The sequence below is a fragment of the Macaca nemestrina genome, chromosome 18 (genome assembly GCF_043159975.1).
Source record: "Macaca nemestrina isolate mMacNem1 chromosome 18, mMacNem.hap1, whole genome shotgun sequence".
NCBI lineage: Eukaryota > Metazoa > Chordata > Mammalia > Primates > Cercopithecidae > Macaca > Macaca nemestrina.
Window position 1 is genome coordinate 55708089 of NC_092142.1, and position 27260 is coordinate 55735348.

The 27260-nt window shown below is 50.1% G+C and overlaps 4 protein-coding genes and 1 pseudogene across 4 annotated transcripts; 3 read left to right on the forward strand and 2 right to left on the reverse strand.

The window, feature by feature from the left end:
• Nucleotides 1-217: 217 nt before the first annotated feature.
• LOC105494056 (metallothionein-1A) lies at nucleotides 218-2103 on the forward strand. Its single transcript, XM_011762159.3, has 3 exons — nucleotides 218-764; nucleotides 1278-1343; nucleotides 1878-2103. Exons 1-3 carry the CDS (start codon nucleotides 737-739, stop codon nucleotides 1961-1963), a joined length of 180 nt encoding a protein of 59 aa, XP_011760461.2. The 5' UTR covers nucleotides 218-736; the 3' UTR covers nucleotides 1964-2103.
• Nucleotides 2104-3014: 911 nt separating this feature from the next.
• Nucleotides 3015-4442, reverse strand: LOC105494057 (metallothionein-1F). The gene is made up of 3 exons (XM_011762161.3): nucleotides 4247-4442; nucleotides 3602-3667; nucleotides 3015-3236 (listed from the first exon to the last, which is right to left on the reverse strand). The coding sequence occupies exons 1-3, from the start codon at nucleotides 4272-4274 to the stop codon at nucleotides 3145-3147; spliced, it is 186 nt and encodes a 61-aa protein (XP_011760463.1). The 5' UTR covers nucleotides 4275-4442; the 3' UTR covers nucleotides 3015-3144.
• Nucleotides 4443-5580: 1138 nt separating this feature from the next.
• Nucleotides 5581-7427, forward strand: LOC105494058 (metallothionein-2-like). The gene is made up of 3 exons (XM_011762162.3): nucleotides 5581-6200; nucleotides 6794-6859; nucleotides 7204-7427. The coding sequence occupies exons 1-3, from the start codon at nucleotides 6173-6175 to the stop codon at nucleotides 7293-7295; spliced, it is 186 nt and encodes a 61-aa protein (XP_011760464.1). The 5' UTR covers nucleotides 5581-6172; the 3' UTR covers nucleotides 7296-7427.
• A 5737-nt stretch (nucleotides 7428-13164) lies between these two features.
• On the forward strand, nucleotides 13165-14962 carry LOC105494055 (metallothionein-1L-like; annotated as a pseudogene).
• Nucleotides 14963-21396: 6434 nt separating this feature from the next.
• Nucleotides 21397-22887, reverse strand: LOC105494054 (metallothionein-1B-like). Its single transcript, XM_011762158.3, has 4 exons — nucleotides 22815-22887; nucleotides 22635-22688; nucleotides 21966-22031; nucleotides 21397-21628 (listed from the first exon to the last, which is right to left on the reverse strand). The coding sequence occupies exons 2-4, from the start codon at nucleotides 22660-22662 to the stop codon at nucleotides 21537-21539; spliced, it is 186 nt and encodes a 61-aa protein (XP_011760460.2). The 5' UTR covers nucleotides 22663-22688; nucleotides 22815-22887; the 3' UTR covers nucleotides 21397-21536.
• Between the last annotated feature and the right edge of the window lie 4373 nt (nucleotides 22888-27260).

A 27260-nucleotide genomic window follows, 5' to 3' on the forward strand; every position in this document is an offset into this window, starting at 1 on the left:
GACCTGGCTGTTTAAAAGAGTCAGGCACCGTGCCCCACATCCTCTCAGGCGAGGCGAGTGGACCGGAGAGAAAGGCCGACCCGTATTCTACTTGTTGCTCTGTACGGAGGAGCGGGTCCCAGGAACCTAGGTGTGGACAGGTACAGGCAAGGCGAGGGCGAAGAGAAACGAAAGTCACATTGGTGGCGGGTGCTCTGCACACAGCTCGCTCTCTACCTCACGATCCCGGCTCCGCACTCAGCCAATTCCGGGACCGGAGCATGAGGCTGTGGCTGCACAGACTTCGGGACAGGCATAGCTGAAAACGGTGTGAGGGGTGCGGTGGAGACTACCTAGAAGCTAAGGCTGGGTTCCTGGAATGCACGGGGACTAGAGTGAAAGGCAACCACGGGGAAACTGGGAAAGGTAGCCAGGACCTCGGTGACGCCGCGTACCCCGGGCGGACAGCCATTGCCGCGTGAGCGGGCGCCAAAGCGTTGGGGTGGTCCCGCGGTCCGCACCGAGCAGAACTCAGGGAACTGCGCGCCTGGCCCTTATACTGCGCACAGCCCAGCCCAGGACCGCTGGCGGGGCGGACTTAGCAGGGCCGGTGCAAGCGCGAGGCGGGGCCTTTGCGCCCGGCCCTCTTTCCCTGAATATAAAAGCAGTCGCTGACCGTGGGGGCCTCATCACGCCTTGCACATGCGCCTTATAGCCTCTCAACTTCTTGGGCTCTCCAGCCTCACTGCGGCTCGAAATGGACCCCAACTGCTCCTGTGCCACTGGTAAGGGATACTGGCTTTCTGGTTCTTAGGGTACCTATTTCCCCAATACAGGATAGACGTCCCTAAGAATAAAGGTGTTTTTTGAGTTCTAGCTAAGTGGAGCCATTTATTTCATTGATCTAGTGCTTTTCCTCTCAGCGCCGTCATCACCCCTAGAACATTCCTATTCTAATACCTCCCATTTCAGAGGCAAGAGGACTCAGGCTCATAATTCTCCTGCTCCATGTCACCCAGGTAGTCGGGGGCTGCTAGGCTGAGCCCCAGTACACTGTGCCGTTCCTGGGGTGGATGGGAGACAGGGGTTAGTCAGGGGTTGTTGCCTTTTCAGGATTAAGGACATAAAGCCCATCCTAACCTCTAGGGATAGAAGTAAGGTCAGGCTTCATGGTGCCCTGAGTTGGACAGGAGCTATCTATCTATCCGGCCTGGCAATGCACTCAGTTGGGAGCATTTGTTGACCAACTGCTGTTATCTTCTGCATCAAATTCACTACTTTTTTCCTCTTCCTTGCAGGTGGCTCCTGCACCTGCTCTGGCTCCTGCAAGTGCAAGGAGTGCAAATGCACCTCCTGCAAGAAGAGTGAGTGCGGGGCCATCTCCAGGAATCTGGGGCTGAGCCAAGTCAGAGGCAGGAACCCAGAGCTCAGCAGGCAGGAGTAGGCCAGTGGTCAATTTCCCATCTCCCCTTCCCCAACAACTGATTCCGGATCAGAGCCAGATCTTTAGACATGATTGATTCCCAAATTTCATTCTTAAAATAGACAAACTAAGGCCAAGAGAGTGCACCAGCCTGCCAAGCACAGACATGACACCTAAGGACTTTCCTCACCTAAGTGTATGGTTCTGGGGAGCCAGCCTTCCTTTGCCCTTGATAACCCCAGTCACTGCCTCTCCAGCCTTCTGCCAGGTCTGGGGCTCAGATGTGGATAAGAAACTCTTCACAGAAGACCCTCACTCGAAAGATCTGCCACTTATCGCCCATCTCCAACAGTGCATGCCATCCTGAACTAAGTGTCCTCTGGGGCTGGGGACAGAGCTTGAGCCAGGCCTGTTTGAAGGCAGGGAATTCCCTGGTCAAGTCTGGTCTGACCTCTCATTCTCTCTTCTTCCCCAGGCTGCTGCTCCTGCTGCCCCGTGAGCTGTGCCAGGTGTGCCCAGGGCTGTGTCTGTAAAGGGGCATCAGAGAAGTGCAGCTGCTGAGACTGATGTCGGGAAGGCCCTGCTGGAAGATGTAGAAAGAGTGACCTGCACAAACATGGAATTTTTTCCATACAACCCTGACCCATTTACTGTATTTTTTTTTATGAAATATGTGAATGATAATAAAATTGTTGACTTAATGCTGGCTCTGGTTTTCTTTGTGTGCCTTGGAAATACATCTTGCTGGGAATATGCTGGTTTGAAGTAGTCAAGGAATGGAACTTGAAAGAGGAACAAACTCAGCCTGAACTTGGGAGGAATTTCCAAAGATTCAGAGCCAAGTTCCAACAGGGAGCTCTCAGGATTCAGCGAGTGTCCTGAGTGTGCTGTCTGTGATGCTGGCTAGGCCAAACCTGATGGTTCCTCATGAGAATGTCCTGGCCTGTGCTGCTGAAGGTGTGTGGTCCACAGTGGGGCCAGTCTGCTGTTTCCAGTCTGCAATGCAAATCATCCATGAACGTATGTGCAGAGTTTGTAAATCTTCCATTTTTCTGTTATTTCTGTATTTATTGAGTTTTTTTGATGTAAAATGTAACAAGTGGGTTCTATATTTTGTGTTTCATTATCTTCATAATTAATATTACTTTATTTACAAAGGTTTACATCTGGGATGGATAGAAAATGAAAACTGTCTCTTCGCCATGGAGTGTGAGAAGCCCCGTGTAGGATTCAAGCAACTCAGGCATTGGAATCCACCCACTGTGGTCACTTTCAAGCCTAAAATCTGCTGAGGAACTGAACTTGGTCAGGGAAACCTGAGAATAAACATGAGGAATGGAGAAGTCCCTGTGCCACATTTAACATGATTGGAGCTGATCACGTATGTCTCCATCCTCATATGGAAGCATGATCCGGCACAGTGCAGGTGCATTTTACAGAAGATGGAGGTCTGTGATGTAACTGGGCTTGCCTGAAGGCACTCAGACTGTTAGACGCTCACATTTCCATCCAGAGCACAGTCTCTAATCTCCCAGTTCAATCTCCCAGTTCAATCTCCCACCCTAGTCCCTTATTCCCAAAAAAAACCACAGGAACCAGAACCAGAATCAAGTTTGTGTTTAATTATTATTCGTATATTTCACAGAAAAAGGAATGTAGCAAAAGGGTCAGGGTTGTAGAAAACAAAATCCTGGATTTTATGTGCCATTCTGTTTTCATCTGACAGCAGGGCAGTCCCGACCTCAGGCGCAGCAGCTGCACTTCTCTGACGCCCCTTTGCAGATACAGCCCTGGGCACACTTGGCACAGCCCAGGGGGCAGCAGGAGCAGCAGCCTGGGGAAAAAGGGAGACAGAGGTCACAGCAGACTTGACCAGGGAGCTCCCTGTCCCAACAGCAGGCCTCACTCGAGATCAGACCCCAGCCCCCAGGGATCCTTAGTTCAAGATGACACGGCTTTGTCAGGAGACAACTGGTGGATGTTGGAGTGAGTCTTCCTGTGAGAGACTGCCCAGCCCCACAGGAACCCTGGACAGAGCAGAAGACTGGAAAGACAGTGCTGTTGCCTTTCGGGGCCAGAGGAAGGCCTACGGGGACAAGTGAAGGCCAGTTCCCCAGAAGCAGGCATTCAGGGCTATCCTTGGGTTCCCTCCCAACCTTAGCCACAGCCCCAGATTCCTGGAGATGGCCCCGCACTCACTCTTCTTGCAGGAGGTGCATTTGCACTCTTTGCACTTACAGGAGCCAGCGCAGGCGCAGGAGACACCTGCAAGGAAGAGAAAAAGCCAGTGAGTGGTGAATGAGATGCAAAAGGTACAGCAGTGGGTCAATGAGTGTCCAGTGCCCCCTCCTCTGTGCAGGATCAGCCCTCAGAGCTCCTTTTCTACTCAGCAGAGGAAGACAGGCCCAATGTTCTCTCCATTCATGCTGGGAAAACCAAGCACCCTCCTGTTTGTATTCCAAAGTCAGTCCCAGGTTCCAGGCACAGGCTAGGAAGACTACGACTTCCACATTCTGTCCTGAACCCCGAAGAGGCAATGTCCCTTGCCTCCCATCCAATCCAGATGCTCAGAGCCTGGTTAGATAATTGGGGCTCAGCCAGCAGCCTCGTGACCAACGGGGTGATGTGGAGCAGGACAGTCTTAAGCCTCAAGACCCTCACCTCTGACACAGAGGCACAGGGAGGAGGGCAAAGCTCTCAGGAGCTTCGGCAAGAGGAAAGCACTGGACAAAGTAAAGGAGTCCCCTCACCTCAGATCGCAAAATGCGACCTCCTCAAACCCAGGGACACTCTCCATGGTGTCTGGGAATTTGGCATCCCAAGACAGAACCCGGGGCCCCTTACCAGCGGCGCAGGAACAGTTGGGGTCCATTGTAAGCCGAGGTGAGACTGGAGTTCCAAAGCGAGAAGTAAAGAGGCAGTGGAGCAGGTGGAAGGCGTGGTGCAGCTCCACAGCCAACGGTTCTTTTTATAGTCAGGGGAGGGGGCCGGGAGCAGAGACCCCGCCCCGCCCTTGCACTCACGCTGCTGAGTCCCAGCCGCCCGCGGTCCTGGGACAGTCTGAGCGCAGCAGAAGGGCCGGGCGCAAAGCACCCTGAGCGCAAGCAGGTCGGTGCGCAACGCCTGGCCGCCCCTTTCGCAGCGGCTCGCGAGGCAGGCGCTGTGCACCCGGGTGAGCTGCTTCTCTCACCCTGCCGGGCCTTCCTAGTTCCCCGAGATTACCTGCTACTCCCGCTCCTTGGCATTCTGCGTGCCCCGAGATCGTGACCTGCGCCCCACACCCCCGGGCCTGCCCACTCCCTTCTCAACAGCTAAGCCTCTCCTGGAGTTCCAGTGCAACCCCCGTCTCTTGTTCAACTGTCTGGATTGGCGGGAGGAGGGAGCACAGCAAGGGAGTAGTGTGCAAGGGACAGGCGGAGGATGCGATCTTGGGATCTCTGGCATTGCCTGTCCCTGTTCCCGTCCCCACCTCAGTTCTTCCACCACGTTTCTCCTGTGCACAGAAACACGGAAGACACAGGGCCCTGCCTCCCTCCCATCAAAGTATACTTATTCATATCCCTCTATGTCTCTGTTTTGCTTCCAGCACTGACCTTGATGCTTGATTTTGTTTAAAGATTTCAAGCAGTGAAGAGATGAATATACCTAGGCCATAGGGAAACTTCATCACTGACCTCTCTCCCTTGAGAAGCTGACAGGATTCACACCCATCAGTGCCACTTCCCAGCTCCCTGACCCTGGGCTTGTGGCTTGAACTCCTTGTATTGTCATTGTCCAGATTAGGAATACGGGTTCATAAATAGAACACAAGTCCCTTTATGGTTGCTGTGAGGGTTTAAAGACAGAAAGTGACTAAACAAGACCAAACACAGATCCATGTAATGTAGAGTAATAGGAACATGAAAGGAAAAATAAAGCTCTCTTGCTTTCTAATTTAATGCAGTATCTTCATATCACCTTCAATGATCCCTCTTCTAGGGACATCCCACACTTTCAAAACTGCCATCCTGTAGTGGGGTACCCGGCTAAGCTGTGGGGAGACCCTGAAGAGATTTATGCAAAGGAGGACCTGGACAAATGTGGCCCATTCAGCCCCTCAAGAGTGGAGAATGGAAGAGAGAGAGGCAGAGCCCTGTGTATTCCCTGTTGCTGTGTAGAGGAGAAACGTGGCCACAGGACTGAAGTAGGAACCGGGACAGGGAGGATAAGGCCAGAGATGTGAAGTTCGCACCCTTAATCTACCCTTTGCACACTAGTCCCTTACTATGTTCCTTGCTTTGGCAGATCCAGAAAGTGGAGCATAAGACTGGGGTTGCCTTGACTCCAGGAAAGGCTTAGCAATTGACTAGAGACCTCGGCATTGGTGAAGTTTGGTGGAAAGCCAGAATACTGGTAGGCGGAACGCCAATGGGCGGGTGTAGCAGGCAACCTTAGGGAAGCTGGGAAGGCCCGGCAGGGTGAGAGAAGGCTGCGCACGGGGGGCACAGCGCCTCCCTCGCGAGCCGGTGCGAAAGGGGCGGTCCCACGTTGTGCACCAGCTGCTCTCAAGGGACCTTGCACTTGGCCCATTTCCTGCGCACAGCCCAGCCCAGGAACGCGCGCGGTATGGACTCAGCGGGGCGGGTGCAAGGGCGGGGAGGGGCGTTTGCGCCCGACCCACTGTCTTGACTATAAAAGCAGTCGCTGGCTGTTGAGCTTCACCACGCCTTCCACGTGCACCACTGCCTCTTCCCTTCTCGCTTGGGAACTCCAGTCTCGCCTCGAGTTGCAATGGACCCCAACTGCTCCTGCTCCGCTGGTAAGGGGCGCCCGGGTTCTGTGTCTTGGAATGCCAAATCCCCAGACACCATGGAGAGTGTCCCTGGGTTTGAGGAGGTCGCATTTTGCGATCTGAGGTGAGGGGGACTCCTTTATTGGTCCAGTGCTTTCTTCTTGGCCAAGCTCCTGAGAGCATTTTCCTCCTCCCTGTACCTCTGTGTCAGAGTTGAGGGTCCTGAGGCTCAAGGCAGTCCTGCTCCACGTCACCCCGTTGGTCACAGGGCTGCTGGCTGAGCCCCAATTATCTAACCTGACTCTGAGCAACCAGATTGGATAGGATACATCGCATGGGAGGGGACATTGCCTCTTCGGGGTTCAGGACAGAAAATCGAAGTCTCAGTCTTCCTGGGCCGTGTCTAGAGTGGGACTTTCCTTTGGAGTATAAATAGGAGGGTGCTTGTTTTTCCTAGCATGAAGGGAGAGGACATGGGGCTTCTCTTCCTCTGCTCTAAGTGGGAAAGGAGCTCTGAGGGCTGGCCCTGCACAGAGAAGGGGGAACTGGACACTCATAGACCCACTGCTGTATCTTCTGCATCTCACTCACCGCTCGCTGGCTTTTTCTCTTCCTTGCAGGTGACTCCTGCACCTGTGCCGACTCCTGCAAGTGCAAAGAGTGCACATGCCCCTCCTGCAAGAAGAGTGAGTGCGGGGCCATCTCCAGGAATCTGGGGCTGTGGCTAAGGTTGGGAGGGAACCCAAGGCTGGCCCTGAGTGCTTGCTTCTGGGGAACTGGCCTTCCTTTGTCCCTGTAGGCTGTCACTGCCTGTCTAGTCTTCTGCCCTCTCCAGGGCTTATGTGGGATGGGGCAGCTTTCTCAAAGGAAGACCCACTCCAATGTCCACCAGTTGTCTCCTGACAAAACCATGCCATCCTGAAATGATGGTCCTCTGGGGCTGGAGGGAGGGATGGAGATCGGCCTCTGTTGGGGCAGGGAGGTCTCTGGTGGAGTCTGCTCTGACCTCTCACTCTCCCTTTCTCCCCAGGCTGCTGCTCCTGCTGCCCTGTGGGCTGTGCCAAGTGTGCCCAGGGCTGCATCTGCAAAGGGGCCTTGGACAAGTGCAGCTGCTGTGCCTGATGTCAGGATGGCCCTACTCCAAAGTAAAAATAGAGTGACCCGTAAAATCCAGGATTTTTTTTTTAATAAATCTTGACCAATTTGCTACATTCATTTTTCTGTGAAATATATGAATCATAATTAAACACTTAGACTTAATTCTGGTTCTGGTTCCTATTGTGTTTTTTGGAACAAGGGATGGGGTGGGAGATTGAACTGGGAGTTTAGAGACTGGACTCTGGATGGAAATGTGAGCCCCTAGTGGTCTGAACGCCTTCAGGCAAGCCCCGTTAATTCACTGAGCTTTATCTTCTGTAAAATGTACCTGCACTGTGCCGGATCATATGAGGATGGGGACATACGTGATCAGCTCCAATCATGTTAAATGTGGCACAGGGACTTCTCCATTCCTCATGTTTATTCTCAGGTTTCCCTGACCAAGTTCAGTTCCTCAGCAGATTTTAGGCTTGAAAGTGACCACAGTGGGTGGATTCCAATGCCTGAGTTGCTTGAATCCTACACGGGGCTTCTCAAACTCCATGGCGAAGAGACAGTTTTCATTTTCTATCCATTCCAGATCTAAACCTTTGTAAATAAAGTAATATTAATTATGAAGATAATGAAACACAAAATATAGAACCCACTTGTTACATTTTACACACAAAAAACCTCAATAAATACATACAGAAATAACAGAAAAATGGAAGATTTACAAACTCTGTACATATGTTTATAGATGATTTGCCTTGCAGACTGGAAACAGCAGTCTGGTCCCAGTGTGGACCACACACCTTCAGCAGCACAGGCCAGGACATTCTCATGAGGAACCATCAGGCTTGGCCTAGCCAGCGTCACAGACAGCACACTCAGGACACTCGCTGAACCCTGAGAGCTCCGTGTTGGGAGATGGCTCTGAATCTTTGGAAGTTCCTCCCAAGTACAGGCTGAATTTTTTCCTCTTTCAAGCTCCAGCCTTGACTACTTCAAACCAGCATATTCCCGGCAAGATGTAGTGTGATCATGGGTTGCAGATGAAGTTATTTTGAAATGTTGCTTTTCATTTCATCGTCTCCATAATTAATATTAGTTTATTAACAGAAGTTCTCAGAACACAGCTATGGCAGATTGTGCAGCTGGCTGATTGTGGAGATGTTCCTTAGGAAGGAAACAGTCCCTGGATGTCTTGTTAATGACAAGTTAGTCCTTCCATTTGTGGGGGGGGATGCTATTTGATGTTCAATCAAAGAGGAAGATGAGTCTCCTTGCCTAGAAGTCAGGACCACACTTACCTGCTGCTTCCCTGTGAAGGAATTTCAGAAGGCAGCCTACACCTAGGGCATAGTTTTAGTTGCCAGGCAGTCCTAGTTCACAGCCCACTCCACCACTTACTGGCTGTGTGGTTTGGGCAAGTCACCCAAACTCTCTGAGCATCTAGTGCCTCATTTGTAGAAAGGAGATTATTCTCAATGCAGGGATTAAATGAGAGAGTGGGCCGGGCACAGTGATGCATGCCTGTAATACCAGCACTTTGGGAGGCAGAGGTGGGAAGGTTGTTTGAGCCCTGGAGTTTGAGGCAAGCCTGGGCAACATAGAGAAACCCCGTCTCTACAAAAAATACAAAATTATATGGCTCTGGTGGCCTGTGTCTGTCTGAGCTACTCTGGAGGCTGAGATGGGAAGATGGCTTAAGTCCAGGATATAGAGGCTGCAGTCAGCCAAGATTGTGCCACTGCACTGCAGGCTATGCAACAGAATGAGACAATGTCTCAAAAAAAAAAAAAAAAAAGGAAAAGAAAAAGAAAATGAGAGAGTCACCTGGCTGCTGCCTAGGTTTTAATAAACAAAGGTGATTATGATCATTATCTCTGCACTGACTTTCTTGGAATAAGATACCATTAACTCTACCTTGTCCCTGGAGAAGTTCTCATTGGTTTGGAAGCATTGCTGAGGATGGGATGCTGTGGAGGGGTTGCATCCCCAGCTGATCCAGTGCTAGGAGGAGTGTGGATGTCCTCCTGCAGAAAGTCTTCTGTGATAAGATGCTGCCCCAACATTTGAACACACATAAAGTCCTTTCCCATCCTTCATGTCATTTAACCTTCATGCAACCTGTTAAATGAAGGTCACAAGCTTTAGGACAGGGACAGAAAATATTCAGGGGCTGGCGTGCTTGAATCGTCTTTCAGAGGAATAAAGCAACCTGCCCAATGCCACACAGCTGAGAAGGAAACGGATGAATGAACCTATGGTACAGCTGGCCTCTGGCCCTCCCTACAGCTGGCAGATCATGGCATCCGTGGATGCCAAACCCTGCCCATCTTAGTTCAAAGCTATAAGGGACCTTGGAGATGAACAAATTTTGCTCTTCACTTGAGAGATAGGAACTGAAGCCCAGAGAGGTCATGGCTATACACAGCCATCTGTCTGCAACTCAACGTGCTTCCAAAGCAGCCTCCCGGCCAGATGTTCAGCGTCCTCATCTTTGCGTTGACTTGGTGGCATAGAGCACGGGGTAAGGACATGATACTGCAGTCAGCCTGCATGAGTGCAAATCCCACCTCTGCCACTTTGTGTGTGACGCAACCTCTGTGTTTCAGTCTCATCAACTGGAGTATAATAATATCTGGCTTGTAAAATTAAATGATTTAATTCATGTAAAGAACTTAGAATGGTGCCTGGCAAACGGTGAGTCATGTATAACATCAACTGTTGCTCATTATACATCGCATGGGGGATATTTATTTACCCACAGACAAAACAGCCAGGCCAGATGTGTTCACTTGTGTATCCTGTTATTCTCATCTACTACATGAACATGTGTCCTGTGATCAAAGGGACATTAGCTAACATTAGGGATATAAACCTATAAGCACGATTCCACGCCTCAAGTCAGATCAAAAAGAATATCATTTCTGCCCTCACAGTCACTGTACTTTACTTAACATACAATATTGAAATTATTAATATTTTCCTAAATATATTTTCACTTAAAGCAAACTCTTTTCCAGAAGCGAAAATGAAAATCAGTCTTATTCCACACATAGAAGGTAGTCAGAAGAAGTATAAATGTGTGTTGTATGTCTGCGTATATATATTGCAGTTATAGATTGCTTTTGTCACAGCTCATGATTCAGCTTGTGGCTTGACATTGTTTAAAAGATGTCCAGCAATAGGGAAATGCTGATGACATACCCGGGCCAAAGGAAGGCCTGATCATGGACACTTTCTCTTGAGAGGTTGGCTAGATTCAAATCAGTGGCAACTTTTCCATTCTGATGTTGAGCAAGTTGCTTAAACTTTTTGGTATAGCTGTCAGATTAGTAAAGTGGGCTCATAAATAGCATTCCCCTTTAGGATTGTGGGAGGGTTCAAAGAACCAATGATTTAAGGGGGCCTGGCAAAATCTAAATGTTATATGACAGCATGGAAGGAAAAGAGAGAGGCTGACCCCCGGGTGCCAGGTTCTGTGTACAGGGGGAAGGAGTTTGAGGGTCCTAGGTGGGAAGAGCGACAGGCAATGCGGTGGGGAGGGCGGGGAAGAAACCAAAGTCACCTCCATCCCGCACATCTGCGCACGGCTCACTTTCTCTGCTCCAGGCTCCCGCCAATGAAGAAAGTGAGCACGAGGGTGGAGCTGCACACGGACCCGGGAGAGGCAAAGCTGATGACGAAGGTGCGGGGCGGGGATGGGGAAAACGCTACCACCTGGGAATGTCACGTACCTCCAGGAGCACAGCCCCTACCGCACGAGCGGGCACCAAAGGGGCGTCCCCCAGGGGCCCACCAGGCTGCATTCAGGGGATGGTGCGCCCGACTCGCCTGCTGCGCACATCACAACCCAGGACCGCAGGCGCAGGGGATTCCGCTTGGGGGTGGGGGAGGAGGTGCTCTGCACCGGGCCCCCTAACTATAAATTGAGCTCCCGGTTCCTAGAATCCACCACGCCTCCCACCTGCTCCACTCCTTCTGCGCCGCTGTCTTAGAAACTTCAGCTGCAACTCTCGAAATGTACCCCAAGTGCTCCTACTCCACTAGTAAGAGATGCGGGGTTTCCGGGCCTTAGGATCTCCATTTTCATTCCAGAGGATAGAATGTTCCCGGGGCAGGAGGGAGGTGCATTTTGAGCTCTTCCTAAAGCGGCCTCCTTTACTTTGCACTTCTCGTGCTTTCTCCCTGCCAAGCGCCTTCATCACCACTTAGAATGTTGTCATCTTCCCAGCGTCTCCCATTTCTGAGTCGAGAAGATTGAGGCTCAAACTGCCCTCCTCCGGGTCACCCAGATCGCCAGTAGCGTCCTGGGCTGGGACCCAGTGCTCTGTCCAGCATTAGAGTTGCTTGAGGTGGATGGGAGGCAGGAAGGATTCCTGATATAAGGCCATGTGGAGTAAAATTAGGAGGGCGCCTGCCCATCTGAGCTTGTGTGGAGAAAAGGTGGGGCTGGGCTTCCGTGTGCCCGAGCAGAACAAGGTACCAGGTTTCCCGTGCACTGAGCAGGAGCCTGCTAAAGGCCTGCTCCTAACCCTGCACCACACTCACTGCTCACTGCCTTTTTCTCTTCCTTGCAGGTGGGTCCTGCACCTGAGCCAGCTCAGAAGAAAGCAGCATCTTGGCACACGCCTGTAGTCCCAGCTACTCTGGAGGCTTAGGCAGGAGAATTGCCTGAGCCCGGGAGACAAAGGTTGCAGTGAGCCCAGATCGAGCCACTGCACTCCAGCCTGGCCCATACAGGGAGATTCCGTCTCAAAAAAAAAAAAAAAAAAAAAAAAAAAAAAAAAAAAATCTATCTATCTATCTATCTATCTATCTATCTATCTATCTATCTATCTATCTATCTGTCCCTCAATAGAGAAGTGCTGACAACAAACCTAGGCCAAAGGAAGGCTTGATCATGGACACCTCTTGAGAGGCTGGCTAGACTCAAATCAGTGACAAGTTTTCAGCTCTGTGGTGTGGAGCAAGTTACTTAAACTTCTTGCTACAGTTGTCAGATTAGTAAAACGGGTTCATAAATAGTATTTCCCATTAGGATTGTTGGGAGTGTTCAAAGAATGAATGATTTAAAAAGGCCTGGCACATTCTAAATGTTACATGATAAGAACATTGAAGAGAAATACCGAGTTCTCTCCTTGATTGAAAGCAGGGTCTGCATGTCATCTAAAGTCATCCTCTTTGGAGGGCATTCCTCATTTTCAAAACTGCCATCCTGCAGTGGGGGTGGCCAGCAGGCCTAGGGTAGTCCGGGAGAATTATATGTAAAGGAGGACAAGGACAAGTGTTCCTGCCATCACCTCAGTGGAGGAGCATGGAAGGAAGAGAAAGAGGCTGACCCGTGGTCGCCACGTTCTGTGTACTGGGGAAACGAGTTTGAGCGTCCTAGGTGGGAAGAAGGACAAACAATGAGAGGGGAGGGCGAGGGAGAAGCAAAAGTCACCTCCACAGTGGCTCATCATAGAGCTGCACATGGACCCGTCGAAGCCAATGGAGCGGCAAAGCTGATGGAGACGGTGCGCGGAAGGAGGAAGGGAAGTTGGGGATAGCGCGACCACCTGGGAATGGGAAACGACCCTCAGGATGACAGGGGCGCGGCCTACCTCTGGCAGCACAGCCCCTCCCGCAAGAGCAGGCCCCAAAGGGGCAGCCCCCGAGGGTCCACCAGGCTGCACTCAGGGGATGGTGCGCCCGACCCACCTGCTGCGCCTGCGACGCACAACTCAACCCAAGACAGCAGGCGCCACGGATTCCGCGTGGGGTAGGGGAGGGGGTGCTCTGCACCCGCCCCCCTCCTCTAACTATAATTTGAACACCCGGTTCCTGGAATTCACCAGGTGTCCCACCTACCCCACTGCTTCTTAGCCTCTCCTTTGGAACCCCAGCTTCACCTCACCTGGTCATGGACCCCAACTGCTCCTGCTCCACTAGTAAGAGATACCGAGTTTCGGGGCCTTAGGGTCTCCATTTTCATTCCAGAGGATAGAATGTCCCCGGGGTAGGCGGGAGGTGGATGATAGCTCTTCCTAAAGTGAACTCCTTTGCTTTGCACTTCTTGTGCTTTTTCCCAGTCAAGCGCCTTCATCACCACTTAGAACGATGCCATCTTCCCAGCGCTTCCCATTTCTTTGTTTCTTTCTTTCTTTTTTTTTTTTAATACTTCAAGTTCTAGGGTACATGTGCATAACGTGCAGGTTTGTTACATAGGTATACATGTGCCATGTTGGTGTGCTGCACCCATCAACTCATCATTTACATTAGGTATTTCTCCTAATGCTATCCCTCCCCCAGCCCCCCACCCCCTGACAGGCTCCAATGTGTAATGTTCCCTGCCCTGTGTCCAAGTGTTCTCATTGTTCAATTCCTACCTATGAGGGTTTGGTTTTCCGTCCTTGTGATAGTTTGCTGAGAATGATAGTTTCCAGCTTCATCCATGTCCCAGCAAAGGACATGAACTCATCCTTTTTTATGGCTGCATAGTATTCCATGGTGTATATGTGCCACATTTTCTTAATCCAGTCTGTCGTTGATGGACATTTGGGTTGGTTCCAAGTCTTTACTATTGTGAATAGTGCTGCAATAAACATACGTGTGCATGTGTCTTTATAGTAGCATGATTTATAATCCTTTGGGTATATACCCAGTAATGGGATCCCAGCGCCTTCCATTTCTGAGGTGAGAGGACTGAGGCTCAAAACTGCCAGGTCATCCAGAGAGCCAGTGGGGTCTTGGGCTGGGACCCAGTGCTCTGTCCAGCATTAGAGCTGCCTGAGGTGGATGGGAGGCGGTGAGCTTTGCCTCTTAGGGATTCCTGACATAAGGCCTTGTGGAGTAAAATTAGGAGGGCACCTGCCCATCTAAACCTGTGGGGAGAATAGGTGGGGCTGGGCTTCCGTGTGCCTGAGTGGAACAAGGTACCAGGTTTCCCATGCACTGAGCAGGAGGATGCTGAGGGCCTGCTCCTAACCCGGCACCACACTCACCGCTCACTGCGTTTTTCTCTTCCTTGCAGGTGGGTCCTGCACCTGTGCAGTCTCCTGCAAATGCAAAGAATGCACATGAACCTCCTGCAAGAAGAGTGAGTGCAGGGCCTTCCCTGAGAATCTCGGGGCTGGGTTAAGTCAGAGGAGGGATCTCAGATTGTGCAGGCAGGAGCAGGCTCATCACTAGCTTCCCACATCCCCTGAAACGGATTCAGGATCAGAGCTAGAGGAACATTAGAGATGGTTGATTCCCATCCAATCTTCATTCTTAACAATGGGGAAACTGAGGTCACAAGAATGTATCAGCTGGCCAACCATAGACCTGATTCTTGAGGACTTTCCTCACTGAAGTGTATGGTCTTGGCGAATTGTCCTTCCTTTGTCTCCACAGTCCCAGTCACTGCCCGTCCAGTCCTCTGCCCTGTCCTGGCTCAGGTGGGGCTGAGCAAATTTTTCATAGGAAGGCTCTCACTGCAAAGATCCACCATTGTCTCCTGACAGAGCACACCATCCCGAACGAAGGCTCCTCCGGGTCTCGGTGCGAGCTTGAGCCAGGCCGGCTGTTGGGGCAGAGAGGTGCCTGTTCAAGTCAGCTGTGACCTGTCCCTCTCCCCTTCTTGCCCAGGCTGCTGCTCCTGCTGCCCCATGGGCCGTGCCAAGTGTGCCCAGGGATGTGTCCGCAAAGGGACATCTGACAGGTGCAGCTGCTGCGCCTGATGTATGGAAAGCTCTGTTCCCAGAAGTAGAAAGTGTACCAACCCGGAATTGCTTTCCGCACAACCCTGACCCATTAGTACATTTGGTTTTTCAAAAATAAAATAATAATAAAAGTTGACTTTATTCAGGCTCAGTTTTATTTTGTGTGCCTTGGACAAAATTGACCTGATACCCGACAGAGCTGGGATAAGGGACTGCACTGAGAGTCCAGTCACGTGCATGCTGGTACCATGTCCTATCACCTTTCACACTGAGTGCCTTAAGGAAAATCACATTACCAGTCTCAGCTACAAAATGTAAAAGCATTATACATGTAGGCCGGGCATTGTGGCTCACACCTGTCATCCCAGCACTTTGGGAGGCAAAGGTGAGTAGATCACCTGAGGCCAGAAGTTCAAGACCAGCCTGGCCAATGTGATGAAATCCCCATCTCTACTAAAAATACAAAAATTAGCCACGAGTGGTGTCAGGTGCCTGTAATCCCAGCTATTCGGGAGGCTGAAGCAGGAGAATCACTTGAACCTGGGAAGCGGTGGTTGCAATGAACTGAGAATGCACCACTCTACTCCAGCCTGGGTGACAAGAGCGAATCTCAATTAAAAAAAAAAAAAAAAGCAGTATACATGTAAGAGACATAATGGTATGGGCATCTGTAACAGACCTAAGCTTTGGCAAAATGAACTAATATGAATTAGTATGAAATACAAAAACAAAATCCATTTTTAAACTCAACAGGCAAATTATTAATATAAATATATAAAAATAAAATAATACGTATGAAAAACAATAAATATATGAAAAACAAAATATATGATTATAGTTAAATAAATAACAGAAAAATAAAAGAATTTACAAACATTGCATATCTGTTCGAGGGTGTGTATTTCACACTGGGAATGGTGCATAGACTGACCCTCGTGCGTGGATCACACGCCTTCAGCAGTGCTGGCCTGGACATGCCCGAAAGGAACTATCAGCCCTGAACTGCCCCATGTCACTCATGGAACTCTCACTACCACTGAAAGCTCCTTGTTCTGACTTGGCTCTGAATCTTTGGAAGTTTCTCCTAAGGTCAGGTTGCAGTCTCCTGCTTTAAATTCCAGCCCTTGGTTACTTCAGGCCAGCACAGTGAATAGGGAGATGGAGCGAAGTGTCCAGCATTGTCCTGGCAAGCTGACTAGAGATAGCAACTGGGGTTCCCAGGTGAAGTATTTGACTTGGCCTCTGCAGGGGTGATGGCATATTCTGTAATTTGAAGGGGTGTAGTGTGCATTGAGAAGGATGAGGACTGATCATTGCTACCGACAGCTGGTCCCTCCGGCTATCTGCTCAGGGAATTGTTATTTGCGGTTCAATCACAGGGAAGATGAGACAGGTGGCCCAGGAGTCAAGCCCTAGATGGGCTGCAGGTGCTTTTTGTGAAGAGGTAATTTCAGAAGGGAGCCTGGGCCAAGTGCAGGCTTTGGTGTCACACAGCTGGGTTCACAGCCCACTTCACTCCTTACGAGCTGTGTGGCCTGCACAAGTCACTTAACCTCTCTGAGCCTCCATTTCTCATCTGTATACAAGAGATTTTATTTCCATGTAGGGATTAAATGGGACAGTGGCCTGGTACTAGTGGCCTAGGGCTTACTGAACAGTGTTATTATAATCATTTCTCCATGTGGACTTTCTAGACAGACAATCCTGTTAGCTCCCATCAAGCTCCTTGGAAAAGGCCCATCTGCCTGCAAGTGTTAAGTGGACTGGAAGTTGGAGATGGGTTTGGAGTCTTGCTGTTCTGGTGTCAAGGGCATGTGGATGACCTCCTGCACCAGCTCTCTGGGATAACACACTGCTCCAGCATTCAGACAGAGAACACGCCTTGCCCACCTTTCAGGTCATTTGATCTTCACACAAACCAGAGACACAGTGAATGTGCAGGGTTTGGTGAGATGGTGCTGTCTTCTAGAGGAGTTGTACTGTCTTCTAGGGGAGTTATGCAATCTTCCCAAGGTCACACAGTTCAGAAGTAAAGGCATGAATGAATATAGGCATGAATAAGGCATGAATGAAGCATAACTGTGGGTGTCCTCATGCCCTCTCCGGAGGTCCCGGTTGCGCTGTGTGCAGCAGAAGGAATGGGCGCAAGGTCCCCTGAACGCAGCTCCCTGCACACCGCGGACCATCCCTTTGGAGTCGCTTTGTGCCTGCGTGAGCGGCTTCTCTGCCCTCCAGTCCGCCCTTCCCAGTTTCACCGAGATTGCCTGCTACACCCGCCCCTTGTGGTTCCAGGAACCTGGAGATGCTGGCCTTCGCCCCGCCCCCCGCCCCCGCCCTCGCCCCCGCCCCGGTCCTTAGTCCACAGCTAAGCCTTTCCTGGAGTCCCAGTGCAACCCCAGTCTCTTGCTCCACTCTGTGGATTGGCGGGAGCAGGGAGCCTAGCAAGGGAGTAGTGTGCAAAGGACAGGCCGAGGATGTGACCTTCGGATCTCTAGCATTGCCTGTCCCTGTCCCTGTCCCCCCACGTCAGTCCTTTGGCCATGTTTCTCCTGTGCACAGCAACACGGAAGACACAGTGCTCTGCCCCTCCCCCTTCCATTCTTCACTCTTGAGAGGCTGAATGGGCACATTTGTCTGGGTCCTCCTTTGCATAAATCTCTTCAGAGTCTCCCCACAGCCTAACCGGGCACCCCACTGTAGGATGGCAGTTTGGAAAATGTGGGATGTCCTCAGAAGCGGGATCACTGAAGGCGGAGTTAGCGGTGAGCTGAGATCGCACTATTTTTGCACTCCACCCTAGGCAACAAGAGTGAAAATCTCTCTCAAAAAAAAAAAAAAAAAAAAGGGAAAAAAGAAAAATAAAAACTTAAAATAAGAAGACAGGGGGTTATTTCCCTTCAATATTGCTAGCTATTGCCTAAGAGTGAGTCTGTGCCAGTCTCCTTTTAATCATTTTCCTTGTTTGAACCTTTACAATAATTGTAAAGGGAAATACTACACATGAACCCATATTACTAAACAGACACCTACAACAAAGAAAGTTCAAGGAATGTGCTCATCGTCACAGAGCTAAAAAGCTGTGCACTCATTTGAATCCAGCCAGCCTCTCAGGAGAAATTCTCTGAAATGAAGCCTTCCTTTGGCCCAGCTATGTTTTCTCTGTTGCTGGAACTTCCCTATGGCTTGAAATCTTTTAAATAATAACAAGTCAGGCTGGGCACCATGGCTTACGCCTGTAATCCCAGCACTTTGGGAGGCCAAGATGGGCAGATCTCTGCAGGCCAGAAGTTCAAGACCAGCCTGGCCAACATGGCAAAACCCTGTCTCTACTAAAAATACAAAAATTAGCCAGACATGGTGGCACAAGCCTGTAATCCCAGCTACTTGGGAGGCTGAGGTTGCAGTGAGCCAAAATTGCACCACTGCACTCGAGCCTAGGTGCCAGAGACAGACTCTGTCTCAAAATAATAATAATAATTATTATTATTATTATTATAATGACAAGCTATCAGCTCAACCATGGGCAACGACAAAAGCAATCCATAAGTGTAATAAGCATATATACACACACACATACACACATACACATGCACACATATATACTTTTCTGGCTATCTTCTACATATGGATAAGACTGATTTTCATTTTTGGTGGTGGAAGAGAGTTTGCTTTTCATAAAAATGTATTTAAGAAAGTATTAATCATTTCAATATGAAATGATAAATAAAATGTGCACGTGGCAGCAGAAATGGCAGTCATTCTATATGTGACATGAGGCACAGCATCTTGCTCATAGCTTTATAATCCTGTGTTGATGACATTTTTGTGGGAACAGTGAATGGCTCTCTTTGGTCCACAGGGCCCGTGTTTGAGTGGTAGATGACAATGACAGCATACATACATAACTAGGCACTCCAGGCCCCGCTGCTTTGTCTATGAATAAACAAATATCCACTATGCTATGTGTAATGGTTGTTTTAAAGAAGCAATAGCTAATATTATAGACTACTCACCACTTGCCAGGCATCATTCCAAGTTTCTTACATGTATTAAATTATTTAATCCTACACGCTAGATGCCATTATCATATACCTTTTACAGGGGAGGAGACTGAGACACAGAGAGGTTGCAAGGCACAGCTGACGGAGGCGGGATTTGTACTCCTTCATGCTAACGGCAGCATCATGCCCTCACCCACCACTCTATGCCACCAAGTCACAAGAAAGATGAGGACACAGAAAATCTGGCCCAGAGGCAGCAGTGGGAAGCACATTCAGTTGGCAGTCACTTTCCGCTGCACAGCTCTGTGACCTCTCTGGGCTTCAATGCTCACCTCTCAAGCCAAGTGCAAAATTGGTCTATCCCAAAGCATGTTTATAGATTTGAACCAGGGTAGGCAGAGTTTAGCATCCAGTGACTAGCAGATCATGCTCTGCCAGCTGTGACCAGGACAGCAGGCTAGGGGTAGCATAGGTTCATGCATCCCTTCACTTCTGAGCTGTGTGGCCTTAGGCAGGTTGATTAACTACTCTGAAAGACAACACAGGCCTGCCAGGCCCTGCATATTAGCTGTCCCAGTTCTGAGGCCTGTGGCTCTCATTCCCAAGGTTGTATGAAGATCCAGTGATACGAAGGGTGAGAAAGGCTTTTGTGTCTGTACAAATGCCAAGCAGCAGCATGTTATCCAACACCACATTCCTCCTGGCAGGATGACCAGGCTGCAATCTCATTCCCAGCCTCTAATACAGCCTCTAATACAAACCTATGAGCCTTTCTCCAGGAGGCTGTTGGGATTTAACAGAATTTGTCTGTCTAAGAAGGTAGTGTAGGCTAGGTGCAGTGGGTCACACCTGTAATCCCAGCACTTTGAGAGATGAAGGTTGGCACGTCACTTGAGAGCAGGAGTTCCAGACCAGCCTGGTCAATATGAATAAACCCTGTCTCTACAAAAATACAAAGCTTAGCCGGGCATGGTGGTGTGCACCTGTAATCCCAGCTACTCAGGAGACTGAGGCAGGAGAATTGCTTGAACCTGGGAGGCGGAGGTTGTAGTGAGCCAAGATCCCACCACTGCACTCCAGCCTGGGCAACAGAGAGAGATTCCATCTCAAAAAAATTAATTAATTAATTAAAAATAAATAAAAAGAAAGCATAGAGAGAATACTCGTAAGCCTCATTATTTATTTATTTTTAATTTTTTTCATCTTTTTTTCTTTTTTCTTTCAGCGATGAGAATCTTACTTTTTTTCTGGTTGTGAAGCAGGCTGTGAACCAGGACTGCCTGACACCAAAATTCATGTCCTAGGCGCAGGCTGCCCTCTGAAATCTCCTCTTCCCTGGGCAGCAGTGAGTAAGTGTGGTCCTGATCGCTAGGCCAGGAAATCCATCTTCCTCTTTGATTGAACATCAAATAGCATGTCCTCCACAGAGCCAGGGGGACTAATGGTTAGCTTTTATTATAAATCAGCCAGGGCCTCACTCCTTAATGAGCACCACCACACCCTCCAAACTGCAGAATCCTCCATCACTTCTGCATAGGCAGCCAGAAGAACTTCTGCAAACCAGGATCACACTCACTGCATACTGCTGGAACATGCTGCGCATTTCCCTCCATGTCTCCAGTCGCTTTGATGTTCTGAAGTAGGCAAAGGCTGAAACAAATTCAGTTTGGGCTTGGGTGGAACTTCCAAACATTCAGAGCCAAGTCACAGCAGGGAGCTCTCAGGGGTCAGCGAGAGTCCTGTCAGTGACACGAAGCAGAGCAAGCCTGATGGTTCCTTGTGGGGACGTGCTGGGCAGTGCTGCTCAAGGTGTGTGAGCCACACCCTGGGACCAGTTCTGCTGATTCCTGTTTGCAATGCGCATCAGCAAAATATGTGCAAAGTTTGTGAGTCTTTCATTTTCCTGTTATTTGTGTGTATACTTACTAAAATTTTTCCTGTTGAATATTAAAATGGTTTCTGTATTTTGTGTTTGATTTCCTTTTAGCTGTAATTAACAGGATTTTATTTACAAAGGTTTAAGCCTGGGATGGATGGGAATTAAAAAGTGTTTCTTCACTGTGGAGTGTGAGAAGCCCCGTGCAGAACTCAAGCAACTGAGGAGTTGGATTCCACCCCGTCATCACTTTCAAGCCTAAAATCTGAAGAGGTACCAAAGCTGGGCAGGGAAAACAGAAAATGAAAATGAGAGATGGAGAAGTTTCTGTGCCACATTTGCACATTTGACATGACCCGAGGCGATCACGCATGTCCCCCCGACCCCGTCATGTGATCCGGCACAGTGCAGTTCCATTTTACAGAAGATGGAGCTCAGGGAGGAACCGGGCTTGCCTCAAGGTACTCAGACTGTTAGGGGCTCACATTTCCATCAGAACCGTGTCTCTAAATTCTCAATTCAGTCCCCCACTCCAACTGTTATTTCCAAGCCACACACAGGAAAGGAGAGTCGAATCAAGTCAAAAGTGTTTTATTGTCATTCACATATTGAATAAAGGAAGGAACATAGCAAACCGATCAGCGTAGTTTGAAAAAAAAAATCCAGGTTAGTACTGGTTGCTCTATTTATGCCTGGGAGCAGTGCTCTCCCAACATCAGGCACAGCAGCGGCACTTCTCTGACGAGCCTTTGCAGACACAGCCCTGGGCACACTTGGCACAGTCCACGGGGCAGCAGGAGCAGCAGCCTGGGGAAGAAGGGGAGAGTGAGAGGTCACAGCCGAGTTGACCAGGGACCTCTCTGTCTCAACAGCAGGTCTGGCTCAAGTTCAGACCCCAGACCCAGAGGATGCATTTTTAGGTTGGCACAGCTCTGTTCTGATGGTGCATTTGAGGTTTGTGTCCCAATAGAAAAAGTCTGCCCTGCCCCATCTGAGCTCAGAGCAGAAAGCCTGGAGAGGGAATGACCCAGCCAACAGGGGCGAAAGAAGACCAGATCCCAAAAGCATGCACTCAGGGCCAGCGCTGAGTTCCCTCCCAACCTTAGCCACAGCCCCAGATTCCTGGAGATGGCCCCGCACTCACTCGTCTTGCAGGAGGTGCATTTGCACTCTTTGCACGTGCAGGAACGAGCACAGGCACAGGAGGCACCTGCGGAAGAAAAAAAGGCAGTGAGCGGCGAGTAAGGTGCAGAAGGTACAGCGGTGAGTCAATGAATGTCCAGTGCCCCCTCCGCCCCCTCCTCTGTGCAGGGCCAGCCCTCAGAGCTCCTTTCCCACTCAGAGCAGTGGAACAGAAGCCCCATGTCCTCCGCCATCACGCTGGAAAGGGCAAGCACTCTCCTTTATATACCCTATCAGGAAGTTCCCAGCTCCACACACAGCCCAGGAAGACGGGGCTGGAGGCCAAAACCTTCTCTGATGAACTCTGAAGAGGCCTCCTGTCAGAGTTCCCCGCCTCTCATCCATCCCAGCTGCTCAGAATTAGAACAGAGCATTGGGGCTCAGCCAGCAGCCCCCTGACTAGATGGGTGACATGGAGCAGAACAGCCTTGATCCTCAGAATCCCTAATTCTGACTTACAAGCACAGAGGAGGGAAATGCTCGCAGGAGCTTGGCCAAGAGGAAAGCACTGGAAGAAGTAAAGGAGTTCCCTTCAACTCAGATCTCATAATACAACCTTCTCAAACCCAGGGACGCTGTGTACGGTGGCCAGGAATGGGCATCTCAAGGCCCAGAGCCAGGCGTCCCTTACCTGTGGTGCAGGAGCAGTTGGGATCCATTTGGAGCCAAGACAAGCCTGGAGTTCCTAGGCAAGAGACAAGAAGTCAGTAGGGCAGGTGGGAGGCATGAAGGAGACCAGGAGCCGGCTGCTCCCTTTATAGTCAGGGGAGGTGGTGGGGTGCAGAAGCCCCGCCCTGGCCCTTGCACTCACCCCTGCTGAATCTGCACTGCCCGTGGTCGCTGGCTGGGCCGTGAGCAGTGGCCTGGCCTGACTCAGGACTGTCAACATCTTTACCTCCCCTGGATACCGTGTGCAAACCCAGCCTCGTGTTCAACTTCCAGGATCAGCAGCAGCGGGAGCGTAGGGAGAGAGTTATGTGCAAAGGACTGGTGGAGGTTGTGACCTTTGGATTTCCCCCCTAGCCTGAGTCTGTCCCCACGTGGTTCCCTCAGCCACATTTCTCCTGCGCATAGCACCAGGACAGAGACAGGGCTCTGTCTCCCTCTCTTCCATTCTTCACTCTTGAGAGGCTGAATGGGCACATTTCTCTGGGTAATCCTTTGCATAAATCTCTCCAGGGTCTCCCCACTGCCTAGCCGGCCACCCTACTACAGGATGACAATTTGGAAAATGTGGGATGTCCCCGGAAGAGGGATCATTGAAGGTGACATGCAGACCTTGGATGAAATTAGAAAGCAATTTCCTTCCATATTCCTACTACTCTACATAACGTTAATCCATGTTAGGCCCTGTTTAGTCACTTTCAATTTTGAACCCTCACAGCAACCGAAAAGGGACATACATCCTATTTATGAACCCATATTCCTAATCTGGACAATGACAATACAAGAAGTTCAAGCCACTAGCCCAGGGTCAGGGGGCTGGGAAGTGGCACTGCTGGGTCTGAATCCTGTCAGCTTCCCAAGGGAGAGAAGTCAGTGATGAAGCCTCCCTTTGGCCTAGGTATGTTCATCTCTTTATTGCTTGATATCTTTTTTTTTTTTTTGAGACGGAGTCTAGCTCTGTCGCCCAGGCTGGAGTGCAATGGCCGGATCTCAGCTCACTGCAAGCCCCGCCTCCCGGGTTCACGCCATTCTCCTGCCTCAGCCTCCCGAGTAGCTGGGAGTACAGGCGCCCGCCACCTCGCCCGGCTAATTTTTTTTGTATTTTTTAGTAGAGACGGGGTTTCACCGTGTTAGCCAGGATGGTCTCGATCTCCTGAACTCGTGATCCGCCCGTCTCGGCCTCCCAAAGTGCTGGGATTACAGGCTTGAGCCACCGCGCCCGGCCAATTGCTTGATATCTTTAAACAAAACCAAGCGTCCATGTCAGTCCTGGTAGCAAAACAGAGATGCAGAGGAGTATGAATCAGGAGAATTTGATGATAACCTTCTATGTGTGGAAGTTAAACTGATTCTTTTTTCAGTAGTGCTAATGAGTTTGGTTTTCATATAAATATATCTAAGGAAATAGGATATTTATTTGAAGAAAATAAATTTTAAAGAAAAATGTTGAGTCACATATTGGTGCAGGTGGTAGCAGAACTGGCAGGCATCCTTCCATCTCTGTTATGGGGACAGGGACTGTCTTGCTCATGGCTTTATATTTCTGGTGTGAATCCCTATTTTGTGGGAAGAGTGTAGAACCCTGTCGGGACCTCAGGTCAATCCTCATGTGGCTGATGAGAAAGACAGAGGACATCAGGCCTGGCTCTTTTGTCTGGAGTAAAAATGTCAACTATGCTATTGTCTGAGTCCATTTGGGCTGCTATCACCAGATACCTTAGACTGGGTACCTTAAAACAGCAGAAATACATTTTTCTCAGTTCTGGAGGCGTGGAAGTCCAAGGTCAAGGCACCAGCATATTTGGAGTCTTGTGAGGGCCCCGTTCCTCATGGATGTGTCTTTCTTGCTGGGTCCTCACATGGTGGAAAGGGTTAAACAAGCTCCCTCAGGCCTCCCTTATTAAGGACTAATCCCGTTCATGAGCACTTTGCCTGCATACCATAGTCACTTCCCAAATGCACCACCTCTTAAAAGCAACACAATGAAAGTGATATTTCAACACCTGAATATTGGAGGGACACAGGCATTCAGGCCATAGCAGCCATGAATAATAATAACAACAAATAGTGGTTAATATTATAGACCACTGGTCATGTACAGGCACCATTCTGAGTTCTTAACATCCATTAAATCATTTGCCTCTACGAGTCCAACCCTATTACAGTCATGTGTCACTTGATGAAAGGTATGCATTCTAAGAAATGTGTCTTTAGGCAATTTCGTCATTGTGCAAACATTGTAGAATGTACTCACACACACCTAGATGATACTGGCTACTACACACCTAGGCTGTCTGCTTTAGCCTATTGTTCTTAGGCTTCAAACCCATACACTGTCAGGCAATTTTAACACAATGGTAAGTATTTGTGTAGCTAAACATAGAAAGATACAGTAAAAATGCCATATTATAATTATTTATTTATTTATTTATTTATGTTTGAGACGGAGCTTTGCTCTTGTTGCCCAGGCTGGAGTGCAATGGTGCAATCTCGGCTCACTGCAACCTCCGCCTCCCAGGTTCAAGCTATTCTCCTGCCTCAGCCTCCCGAGTAGCTGGGATTACAGGCATGGGCCACTATGCCGGGCTAATTGTGTATTTTTCGTAGAGACAGGGTTTCTCCATGTTGGTCAGGCTGTCTTGAACTCCCAACCTCAGGTGATCCACCCACCTCGGCCTCCCAAAGTACTGGGATTATAGGCGTGAGCCGCCACGCCCAGCCTCCTATTATAATCTTAAAGGAATCGTTTTTAGCTGAAGAAGTGATCTGAGACAGGGAACCTGATTTTCCTCAGGGCACTCAGAGTGTAAGGTGATAGCACATGGTCCCGGCACCCAGGTCTCTGGACTCTTAATGCAATCACACATACCAGCTCTCTTGAGCATGGGGTCCCCTATTTCCAAGCATGCAAAGAAAACCAGAGCCAGAAGAAGTCAACAACTTTTATTATCATTCACATATTTCATAAAAGAGAGACAAATACAGTAAATGGGTCATGGCTGTCTGGAAAAAATGCCAAGTTTATATAGGTCGCTCTTTCTACATCTGAGAGCAGGGCTGTCCCGGCATCAGGCACAGCAGTTGCACTTGTCCGACGCCCCTTTGCAGATGCAGCCTTGGGCATGGCACAGCCCATGGGGCAGCAGGAGCAGCAGCCCAGGGAAGAAGGGGAGAGTGAGAGGTCACAGCAGACTTGACCTGAGACCTCCCTGCTCCAACAGAGGCCTGGCTCAAGCCCTGCCTCCAGCCCCAGAGGACCCTTAGTGCAGGCTGGCATTGCTCTGTCAGGAGTCAACTGGTGGATCTTTGGGGTGAGGGTCTTCCAGTGAAAAAGCTGCCCAGCACGACCTACACCTGGGAGAGAACAGAAGACTGGAGAGGCAGTGACCTGGGCACAGGGACAAAGGAAAGCCAGTTCCCCAGAACCATATGCTTAAGTGAGGAAAGTCCTGAAGTGTCAGGTCTGTGCTTGGCAGGTTAGTGCACGCGCATGCCCTCAGTTTCCCCATTTTAAGAATGAAAGTTGGAAATCAACTATCTTGTGTTTTTCCAGCTGTGATCCTGAATCTCTTGCCAGAAAGGGGATGTGGGAAGCTGGTCACTGTCCTGCTCCTGCCTGCTGAGCTCTGGGGTCCCTCCTCTGACTCTGCCCAGTCCCCCGATTCCCACGGAAGGCCCCACACTCACTCTTCTGGCAGGAGGTGCATGTGCGCTCTTTGCATTTGCAGGAGCCAGCACAGGTGCAGGACGCAGCTGCAGGGAAGAGAAAAAGGCAGTGAGTAGTGTGTGTGGTGCAGGGTTAGGAGCAGGCCCTCAGCATCCTCCTATTCAGTGCACAGGAAACCTGGTACCTAGTTCTGCTCAGGCACACGGAAGCCCAGCCCCACCTTTTCTCCACACAGGCTCGGATGGGCAGGCGCCCTCTTTTTCGTACCACATGGGGACTTCAGTGGGGAATCTTGAAGAAGCAATGTCTCCCACCTCCCTACTAGCCCAGGCAGCTCAAATGCTGGACAGAGCACTGGGTCCCAGCTCAGCACACCTCTGGCCTATCGGTGACCTGGAGCAGGGGCAGTTTTGAGCCTCATTCCTCTCACCTTAGAAATGGGAGGCGCTGGGACAATGGTAATGTTCTTAGTGATAATAATAAAGGTACTTGGTAAGAGAAAAAGCACCAGAAGTACAAAGTAAAATAATCCACTTTAGGTAGAGCTCAAAATGCACCTGCCTCCTGCCACAGGAACATTCTATCCTTTGGCATGAAAATGGAGATCCTAAGGCCCTGAAACCTAGCATCCTTTATCAGTGGTGCAGGAGCAGTTGGGGTCCATCTGGAGACCAGGTGAGGCTGGAGTACCTAAGCCAGAGGCGAAGAAGCAGGCAAGCCGGTGGGAGGCGGAACAGAGTTCAGGAGCCACCACTGGCTTTGCAGTGAGGGAGGAGTGCCGGGCGCAGAGGCCCCGCCCCAGGTCTGGCCCCCGCTCCCGCAGTGTCAGAGGCGCCCTAGGGTTCACGGCCAGGCTGTGCGCAGCATGCGGCCCGGTGCCGGATCCTCCCTAGCGCAGCCCGTGGGCACCCTGGGGGCGGCCCT

What these genes read in the sequence shown, in the direction of transcription:
- LOC105494056 (XM_011762159.3), top strand. Translation starts at nt 737, where the DNA reads ATGGACCCCAACTGCTCCTGTGCCACTG. An exon ending in CAACTGCTCCTGTGCCACTG is followed by an intron (nt 765 to 1,277) that starts GTAAGGGATACT and finishes TCTTCCTTGCAG; the next exon opens with GTGGCTCCTGCACCTGCTCT. An exon ending in ATGCACCTCCTGCAAGAAGA is followed by an intron (nt 1,344 to 1,877) that starts GTGAGTGCGGGG and finishes CTTCTTCCCCAG; the next exon opens with GCTGCTGCTCCTGCTGCCCC.
- LOC105494057 (XM_011762161.3), bottom strand. Translation starts at nt 4,274, where the DNA reads ATGGACCCCAACTGTTCCTGCGCCGCTG. An exon ending in CAACTGTTCCTGCGCCGCTG is followed by an intron (nt 3,668 to 4,246) that starts GTAAGGGGCCCC and finishes TCTTCCTTGCAG; the next exon opens with GTGTCTCCTGCGCCTGCGCT. An exon ending in ATGCACCTCCTGCAAGAAGA is followed by an intron (nt 3,237 to 3,601) that starts GTGAGTGCGGGG and finishes CTTTTTCCCCAG; the next exon opens with GCTGCTGCTCCTGCTGCCCC.
- LOC105494058 (XM_011762162.3), top strand. Translation starts at nt 6,173, where the DNA reads ATGGACCCCAACTGCTCCTGCTCCGCTG. An exon ending in CAACTGCTCCTGCTCCGCTG is followed by an intron (nt 6,201 to 6,793) that starts GTAAGGGGCGCC and finishes TCTTCCTTGCAG; the next exon opens with GTGACTCCTGCACCTGTGCC. An exon ending in ATGCCCCTCCTGCAAGAAGA is followed by an intron (nt 6,860 to 7,203) that starts GTGAGTGCGGGG and finishes CTTTCTCCCCAG; the next exon opens with GCTGCTGCTCCTGCTGCCCT.
- LOC105494054 (XM_011762158.3), bottom strand. Translation starts at nt 22,662, where the DNA reads ATGGATCCCAACTGCTCCTGCACCACAG. An exon ending in CAACTGCTCCTGCACCACAG is followed by an intron (nt 22,032 to 22,634) that starts GTAAGGGACGCC and finishes TTTCTTCCGCAG; the next exon opens with GTGCCTCCTGTGCCTGTGCT. An exon ending in ATGCACCTCCTGCAAGACGA is followed by an intron (nt 21,629 to 21,965) that starts GTGAGTGCGGGG and finishes CTTCTTCCCCAG; the next exon opens with GCTGCTGCTCCTGCTGCCCC.